This window comes from Hydractinia symbiolongicarpus, chromosome 9 (assembly GCF_029227915.1).
Source record: "Hydractinia symbiolongicarpus strain clone_291-10 chromosome 9, HSymV2.1, whole genome shotgun sequence".
In the NCBI taxonomy this organism is placed as follows: Eukaryota; Metazoa; Cnidaria; class Hydrozoa; order Anthoathecata; family Hydractiniidae; genus Hydractinia; species Hydractinia symbiolongicarpus.
This window is the reverse complement of record NC_079883.1, coordinates 22354397-22364199: the sequence shown is the minus strand read 5'-3', so window position 1 is coordinate 22364199 and position 9803 is coordinate 22354397. Positions and strand designations below refer to the sequence as shown.

Below are 9803 nucleotides of genomic sequence, written 5' to 3'. Positions count from 1 at the left end.
CTACGTCAAGTAAATATTTTCTCTCTTTACTATGCTTCGTTGCTAAGGAAACAAGGTGTTTACGAAAGGTCATGACTCACCAAATTTGCCATTGCCTAAATCTGTTTTTAAACGGAAGCTATTCCAAACTTCTACTTGAATGTCAACTCTGGTGACAACGAATTACGAAAATTGTCGAAGTGTCAAAAAAAACTTTTTTTACCTACAGTGCAAAATATATTTTCTTTATTGTTTCAAAGTTAATACCCAGCCATCATACAAAGAGATTTCTTTTTCTTTTGATACATTAGAATCGAATTACTTGTCTATCGTTTGCCAAAATTTATGAAGGCTTATTGTTTGTTCAAAGTATAGCTATTTACTCCTTTTTAGCGTGGACCTTTTACGGCGAACGCACAAAGAAAATTTAATCGTTAGAAAGATATTTGTGAATTATCCGACGTATCATATATGAATGGAGGTAGTCAGACCTTTGTGTACATAAGTGATGTGAAGTACACAGAGCTTTGTGTACATATGCTATGTGTGTTGACTTCATCAAGTAAAAGTGTGATATATATTGTAGAATTTATCACATATAACTTTCTTTTGAAGTTCGGACAATTTATTTTTGGTAAGTATCATGTTGCACGCAAAGATATAGTTTGATGGCGCTGTTGAAAAAATTTGTATACCCCTCCGTCAACAGTTCCTGTTGACAATGAGACGAACAAAAATAGAAGCGGATTGCTTTTAATAAGAACAGTCTACTCGCTTTTCGTTTTGTGTTATCTGTTTTAATTCAGGCGGTGTGTGCGCCAATCCTTCACACTTAATTGGCTACGGTCAAACCATGTAGATAGAAATTTCTACCTCCCTGGTCAAATTGGACAAAAACGTAACGCTTAGTTCAGAGCTACATTGCAAAGCTCCTATACTCAATGTAAATAGAACAATAGACGTTGTTAATAAACTAAAATAATTTATGAATAAGATGTATAGATTTAATGAGATGGTATACACTAAAATACCATTAGAGGCAGTGTAGAAAAAAAAAGAAACTATGGAAAAGACGATTTATTATTAAAAGTCTTGTTATGGAATCTTGTTTTTCTGTGATTACTTTCCCACCTAGAATTAAGCTTATAAAAAATGACGAGATAAAAACGTTCGCCACTGACAAAAAAGTCATCAAAACCAGTGACTCTGCAACTGTCAATGACGTCACGATTGTTTATCCAATCTTTAAATTTTGTTTACTGACATTAAAATACTCCCGGACAATGATAAAGTGGTTTGTTCTATTTTTAATTGAGATATAAAAATATCCATATCGACTGTGATTTGTGGTTGTAAACCAATTAAGATTCACACGAAGTTTTATAAGTTCGATCATAATGATTTTATCATTTCAGAACGTCTTTGTTCAAAAGGAATTTTTAACTTTAAAAGATATTTTGAATTCATATCTTGGAAGAAAAACACAATTAATTTATGATGCAATGAATTAAATGCCCTACAAGATTTCCATTGTTAAATTTTGCAAGTCTGCCAAATATTTTTATGTCAAGGTACCCAATTACTGCAAGTGTGATCTTCGTCAATGTTTTATACAAAGTAAAAAAAAAAAAATACATGTAGTATTTTTTTCGTAGCCAATAGCCAATCACTTGTGTGGCATCAGATTGTGTGGCGTTTTTATTTTGGGCGCTTTCGCTGTGTGCAGGTGTTGGGATGGGAGCGGGGGTAATGTTATTAGACATAGAACGACTTTTTTGGTTACTCAGCTTAATTTTCACACACAAAATTATTTTGAAGGTGAAATTTGATTTTGCGACATTATTGCGGTTTCAATGCATACTATTAATGGGACTTTATTAATTTTTATCAATATTTCAGACGTTTTTTTCTCAATGAGAAAATGTCTTTCAGGACTATCCCTGCATTTTTTAGTTGGAAATTTTATTGTTTCAATAGATACGAATTATTCCATTGAACTTATATAATCTACAGTAAACACTGAAACTTGTTCGTATGGATTACTATTTTTTACATTTTGCGTCATTATTTATTGCGATTTTTGATCAAAAATTGGTATATGTTGTTTTTAAGCCCGCAATATGTGGGCACAATAACATACACAAACCTTATCGATCCAAAACACTGGCGACGCTAACTTTCGTCTCCTCAAAAATTCGTCAACGTAAGCTTGGTGCTCACTTAAGTAGCAACGCGATTAAAAAATACGCGAAGAATCTATCAGCTTTTGGTTGAATAATCAGTTCGCATTTGAGAAACGAATCCTTGTATCGTGGTTATAAAAAAATCGTTACAAAATGTTCCAACAGAAGCTTTTATTTTAGCTTTATCATGTCTAAAGAACGCCTAAAGATCATATTTAAGCTTCAAAGTAAAAAACATCTCGCTCCCTTTTGACTTTTTCTTTTAAAAACCCTGTAATTTTAATTGAAACAAGCTTAAAACGTGACATTTCAAAACAAATAAATTTAGTTTTGTAATTGCAATAGTGAAACGTGAAATATTTAATGGTGTTGCGTCGATATCCTTTCTAAATTTTGGATGTCAAACACAATATAGTGGAAATAAAATTATTTTTGTGAAAAACTTCATATCAACCAATAAAATGATAAAATCTAGAACCAATTTGTATTAATTTGATTAAAACGTGTAAAAATAGAACAAAAAGCCTTCTGTTTGACGTTCTTAGTTTTTCTTATTTAATATTTTTAAATAAACCATTAACTAAGTTAGGGTGTTTTCGTGATTTCTTTAATGCTTAAAATTGTCGCGAGCAGATTCGCGCCAAATCATAAGAATTTACAGAACTTCAAAAAACTAAAAAACAACAAACATTTTAAAGATGATAATTTATGTAAAGGGATTACTAAACACCGTTGCGTATTTTTTTTTTAACAAAATTAATTTTGAGAATCGGCCACTAAAAAAATCCGCGAGATTTAATTTTCGCGATCAAGACTCTTGTTTCCATTAAGAATTTCAGCTAGTCTTTAATACATCGACATATTCCTCATTTCAAGAAAAGCATACATCTATTACTAAAAATTAATAAATAAGCTGTGAAAATCTATTTTTGCTGACATTTTTAATAATCTAATGTAGCTATGCCTCGTTTCCTTTTGTGTCAGGAATGATAGTAACAAATTAGTATTTGATATGAAATTAATTCTGAAGACGCAATGTAATAGAACCAGCAAATTCTTTGTATAATTGACGCATGACTTCATGATGCGACAAATTGTTATTAAGTAATCCTTAAATTAATCAATTTTGTAGTTTTATTTGACGAACCAGGAAAATTGAGCATCCGCTAGCTTTTAATTTGTGTCGTCCGGAAAGATAAAATAATTCTATAAAATAATACTAATGACGTGCTGATGTTCATCAACTTCATAGATTCCGCAAAAATGCAATAATCAGGTTTTCCGTTTTTGACGCATTTCACCTTGAAAAGCGTATATCCTAACGTGTATTGCTGATTCTTTTGGTTATTTATCTATCACTTTTTTCAATCCCTCCATTGTTCACTGAACTCCGAGCTCTCTGGGAAAAATTAAGATGCAAGAAAAAAAAGTCTCATAGTGCACGAATTTTGTTGGATTGCCGTTGCTTTAAAGCGAATGCATAGAAGCGATAACTTACAATAGAAAAAATAAGTGATACAGCAAAATTATTCACAAATTTCTCTTGGACAACTCTACACACTATTATAGGAATCAAGTTTGAATGTAAGTTTTGCACATAAAACTTTTTTTACTTGATCAAAATTTTTTTGTCAAATTGGTGCTAAATATGTGTCCAAAAGTCTTTTGCCTGGATGCGTCATTTTAAGACAGGTAAACAGAGAAAGAAAGTATTTTACAGAATAAGATAGTCCCTAAGGACGTTAAAACTTCCCGTTACTTCAACTAAGTTATATAAGTTATAATGTAGCTACTAACTTCCAATATGTCATTTTAGGGATGGTCAGGCCGTTTCCATGGCGGTTACAGTGAAAAGCTCATTCTATACGTTTAAAAATCGTTTATTTTAGACGAATAGAAAACCACAAAAAAACAACTTTGCTATTAGAAAGCCAAATATTTTATGGACAAAATCACATTTTTTTATTTCCGTCAAAATAACGCATTGTCTATTAATGCTTTTTTAATAAACTTAGACATAAAACATAGACTGAATGCTTTTTTGAGAATTTCAACAGGATGTAATGAAAATCAATTGAAAGCTGTGATCATCCAAAAAGTACGAATCATTTTGAATTTCCCAACCGCAAATGTAATACGCAGAAGAAAAACAGACAATTCTGCTTCAAATATGATCGTAAAACTGCTTACTACTTTGTGAAAAGAATTATTTATGTTTCGACTATGCACGTCTTCTTGTTACGTTACGCGAAATTTAAAAGGCACTAGATTGAAAAAAAAAGATTTTATTGAAAAATTAAGATTTATTTTTAACAAAAGCTTTACTTTACCCTTCTAAAAAATTCGCGCCAGCTTATGACAAAAGTATTAGCTTGCCAAAATTTAAGATGCCATTGTTGACTAAAGAAAAACACCTAGATGGTTCGTGTTTTGGTAACGTTGGGTAGCCCAATTCATCGTCTTTATTAATATTGGAGACTGTAGATACGGTAGAGACCAATTATCGCAACACCATGTGTGGAATTGTTGGAGAGGCAGGATTTTTTTTTTTAATGTTACCCCTACTCTTAGCTTCAGTTAAAAAACATTGTATCTTATAAAAAAAAAACGTTATTTTTTTATCAGTTTCAAAAAGGTAGGTTTTAAAAATAGAGGGATGGAGTAAATATGGTGAAATATATATGCAGTGAACTCGCTTTATCAGTCACAAGTAATTTTGTTTCTTAATCTTTCTTTCCTATCTCCAAAACTTCTGCTTCTTGCGAGTGTTATTAATTACTAAAATGAAAAGAAATCTCATTTTGCTCTTAAAATTTAAAACATGTAAAATGTAAATCACATGCCAAACCGAGGATAAACAGTAAAATTTATGTTATGACGAAATACAAACTAACAAGTTCAAAGTACGATATTTTTAAAAGTTTTGCGGAATTCGAAACTCCTGTTTTGGCAAATTTAAGCGGATGCATTGTGACATTGTATTTTCGAGCCGGGATTAATCATAAAAACGTTACCACCAAACTTACCAAAAATTGACAGGCGGAATACTATTTCAATTTCATAAAGTAAATAAAAAATAAACGAGTGCTGTCCGAAAAAAAACCGTCTCGAACATCATTATTCGACCTGCAAAAATTTCGTTACCCCCAAAAAATTTTGTCGTAATTGTCCGACATTTTTAGTCCAAGTATGTTTTTTTTATAAGCAAGCAAACCAGGCTTAGATTAACGTTTCGTTATGTTTACTGAAGAAAATAAGATAAAACGGCCCTGTTTTTTAGATTTAGAACATCGTTTTTTTGCGTGTAAGATAAAAGAATACATATGTCTAATTACAATAACCCATGTCACATTAAAAGGCATGCATGCGAAGGATTCTCTAAAGCCTTATCGTTTTAAAAAAAACATAAAGGCACAATTTATTGCAACGTCAAGTGGATCAATCTTTGCGAATATGGTTATTCGCAAATCGATTGATTGATTGTTTAAATTTACCGACTTCTTCAATTGGCCATTAAAAGAAGAACCACATGATCCTTTTTGATAAGCAGGGGTGCAATCCTATCAGAAATCTATCAGTTTTCTATCAGTTTAGGCGGGAACAAGGATAATTTAAGCGTGACAATATGACAATTCACACTAAGGAAAACTGAAATTCAAGTATCAGCAAATTGCGCAAAAAATCATCAATTACATTTATTTTGTCATAAAAAAATTTTTGTCAAAAGAATATACAGAAAAGAAAAACCCAGTTAATTATCGGGTAACTGAAACCAATAACGTAAAAAATTCACCATTTGATATAAAAAATTCTAAAAAAATATTAAAAAACCACCTGTTTATAAAATTGTATATACCTTGAATAGATAAATTTTACATAAATATATTGAAATATGATAAATACAAATTAAGAAATAATTTTGATAAATGCGATTATACAATAATAAAAATGATGTAAAAAATACATAGAATCGTTCTGGTAGCAAAAACCTTATCCCGCGGTTGAAGGTCGGAAGGACATTACACGAGAAACACATGTAAACACGTAACACATATAGAACACATACAGAACACATGTAAACATATATAGAACACAAACTAGTAATTCCTGTTACATCTATCAGGTGTTTCCAACTTCACTTCTATATTTCTTAAACAGGTAAACATTTCCAAACATGTAGCTAACGAGCGCATAATAACAACAGATTTTTAAAAGAATAAAAACTTGCAATGTCAGTTATCGCGGCCATTTATACAATATGCCAAAAAAATTGGAAAACTGTTAGTAGAAATCAATAATTACGAACGCTGGAAAGGAGAATCCAACTCAATCACTAATCTTCCTTTTTGATTTGAAGCGTGCGAGTTTGAGGACTGACACTCCCACGGGGTGCTTCAACAGTTATTTTGCAATCTTTAGTGTAGCGAGACGACAAAACGTCGATATCCACATCACTAGGTAGCGTAAAGTGTCGTGTAAATTGTTGATGATGGGAAGTTTGACCATGGTGGCTGTCCTTTTCTTGCTTGCTTTCACCATGAATAATTAAATTGCGGTCGTGAACTTTAATGCTGATCTCATCAGGTTGGTATCCCGTCACATCTAAAGTGACTTGAAAATTTTCCTTTTGCTCTTTATCCTCGTCATCGGTGTGGGAGAGCTGTTTAACGGCTTTAATGCAAAGTACTCCATCTTGGGTGATATTTGAGGTAAGTGTGTGTGTATCGATACTGTCCGGGATGTTGTAATTTCGTTGGAATTCACTGGATTCGTAGCCAGCCTCAGTTTGGTTGTAATGTTTACCGCTGACGACCAGTAGCTGTCCTGACAGAACAAATTGAAACAAACACTCAAAAGAGGGGTGTTTGCATGAACCAGCAAGACTCAAAGGAAGGGTACTCGAATAAACCAGCACATGGAAAATAAATTTTAGAGGAGTTTTTAGTTGTTCAAAGATCTTAAATTACAACACACGTATTTTCAACCAAACATTTTAATACAATCAGTGTACGTTTATTTTTAAAAACCATGAAGAATATTTAAAATAATAATATTTTGTCAAAGTTAATGCGGCTATCCAAAGATTTTTTTCGGATAACATTCATAGTCTGAAACAAGCTGCTAGTCACGGTATTTAATTTTGCGAATTTTAATTTGTTCAAACCGACCACATTAAAATTGATATTGTTTCCCATTATCAACTCCTATTTAACCTTTTTCACCATAAAAACAGGAACGCGAAAACAAATTTTCAAGCTTTTCAATTTATTTTCTCTAAAAACTTGAACTTACTTCATTGAGGAAAAAAATTAAAGTGTAAAAATTGACTTTATTTCAAAACAGAGAAATTCGCCAAAGCCCGCAAAAATAAATGTAGTGAAATTTCACGAATTTAATCTAACATACTCTTAAAAAACTACAATAATTTAAAAACTTAAATAACTTCACATGATTAATTGTCACATGATTAAGCAACGCCGGGTCATAATGATTAACCTTGAAGTTTTTCTTACGTCTTGCCAAAAACATGCAACTACGCGGTTTGTAATTCAACGTAATTAGTTTTTGAAGTTGCATATTAAAATATTACGCCCTCAAGCTCAAGCACATTTTAAATGAGCTAAATTTCACGGAGACTCAACTCGCTGTTTAGGGACTTATTCAATAAATTTGAGTGACTCAGTTTGTGAATAAGTGACGAAAACTCCATTGGCTTAGGAATGTAGACATTTAAGAATTTAAATAATTTTAAATAACGAGAGTATACCGCATTATTACTCAACAGGATAGTCATTTCAGACTTCTCTACACGCCTAAATGCGTATCCACACAAGTTACGCAGTAATTCTTGCGTGACTCACGTCTTACGACGACGAAAGAATTTTTCCCACGAATAGACTGGAGCTAATACTAATCACTAATGACAATAAGGAAACATGCGGAAAAAGCCACTTTAAATGACGAAATATTGCAATGTGAATTCAATCCTAGTATTCCATAGATCAAAAAACACAGCAGGAGAAACATCATTCAATTGCTATCCCATGTCAACAATATTGGTTTCATTGGATAACAAAACATGGATAGCAAGGAAACCCCTTCCGCATCTTTCAAAGTTGTTTTCAAAAAGCTCTATGAAATAGATATATAGCTGCTTTTTACCTAACTTTAAGCTGCAGGCGATTCGAATGGTCAATGAAAAATATACGCTATTTTTAGATTGTCATGTGAAAATGAATGGAAACATACACTCAAAGTTGATTCACTAAAACTTGTTTTCAGGGAGAATCAATTTTGCAAAGATTCATGGTAAATAAAGATAAACACAAAACAAAAATTAGGGTATGAGAAACAGCATAAATGTAAGGAGACTAAAAGCAATTGATTTAAGGTACATTCAAGTTAAAACCAAAAGGGTAATTCAAGGAGTTTTGAGATAAATTCAAGAAAAGTCATGAAAAATCCAATAGATTTAAGGTAAAATTAACAAGATTCAAGGAACATTTGGGGAAAATTTGGGGACAATTAGGGTGAATGCATATTCATATTTAGGGAGATTCAAGATAAATTTAAGAAAAATAAAGATAAATTTAAGGAGATTCAAAGTAAATCCGACAGATTCTAAGTAAATTGACAGAGTCAAGGTGAATTCAAGTTAAAACCAAGGGGAATTAAAGGTAAACTAAATTTTGGTACAGATATCACTCAAGTATTACAATATTTGTGCAATTGATTATAATACTTTATGTAAATATGGTGATTGGTTTAGTTTACGTTGAATACAGATTAGAGTCGACATAAAAGAAATATATTTATATTTCTTATAAAGACACTTTACTCTTAAAATGCTGTATTATTTTTTTACCCACAGCAATCAGAGTCTAGCAAAATAATTTGTCAAAGAAATCCAAAAAGAAGTCAATTAAAATAACAATAAATAAAGGAAGAAAATCTCGCAACCAACTCACCATCCACTTTCAATGTGATCTCCTCTGGTCTGTAGTGTTTCACATCAAGTGTTACCCAAAACACGTTTTCCTTATTTACTGTTGTCTGTCTTGGTGTTTTGTTATACGGATCGTGTCCAACTAGTTCCCGATATAACCTCTCACGTTCCCTTGAACTCTCCCTTCTTACCTTCTTCTGTGGTTTTGCGTACACCATAGGACAATAACGCAATGGCGGAAAAGTTGCATCGAGTTCTTCATCAAAGGGGTCTTCGATAAATTCTTCGGATACACTGTTATCGTGGACAGGTATGTGAACAGAAGCCATTTTTTATTTATAATCTAAATAAACAAAAATTAGAATGGTTTTTTATCACTGTAATGCTTAGTGTTCTTTCCAAACAATTTTTTGCTACTCCAAGAATTTATTACTCGAAAAGACAACAAAATCCGTTCGACTTAATTCTAATCCTTGTGCAATCATAAAATTCAAACAACCATACTGAGTCAATGCAACTATATTACCGTCAGAGATACATATAGCGTTGTTCTAACTTGCTTGGCTGCCAAGCAAGCAGGTTCGAGGTCAGCCGAATGCTCGAAATGTGTTGACAATAGTACATTTAAATTAAGTTGGAGTGGGGACTAGATGCCGGAACCTCATAATCACAAGTCGAAAACGCTACCACTACAC

At 32.1% G+C, this 9803-nt stretch overlaps 1 protein-coding gene across 1 annotated transcript; it reads right to left on the bottom strand.

The window, feature by feature from the left end:
- Positions 1 to 4545: 4545 nt before the first annotated feature.
- On the bottom strand, positions 4546 to 9761 carry LOC130657035 (uncharacterized). The gene is made up of 2 exons (XM_057459995.1): positions 9131 to 9761; positions 4546 to 6986 (listed from the first exon to the last, which is right to left on the bottom strand). Exons 1-2 carry the CDS (start codon positions 9435 to 9437, stop codon positions 6496 to 6498), a joined length of 798 nt encoding a protein of 265 aa, XP_057315978.1. The 5' UTR covers positions 9438 to 9761; the 3' UTR covers positions 4546 to 6495.
- Positions 9762 to 9803: the final 42 nt, after the last annotated feature.

Excerpts from the sequence above, each read along its gene's own strand:
- LOC130657035 (XM_057459995.1), bottom strand. The coding sequence starts at position 9,437 with ATGGCTTCTGTTCACATACCTGTCCACGATAACAGTGTATCCGAAGAA. Across the intron at positions 6,987-9,130 it reads GATCACATTGAAAGTGGATG|GACAGCTACTGGTCGTCAGC; the intron begins GTGAGTTGGTTG and ends TTGTTCTGTCAG.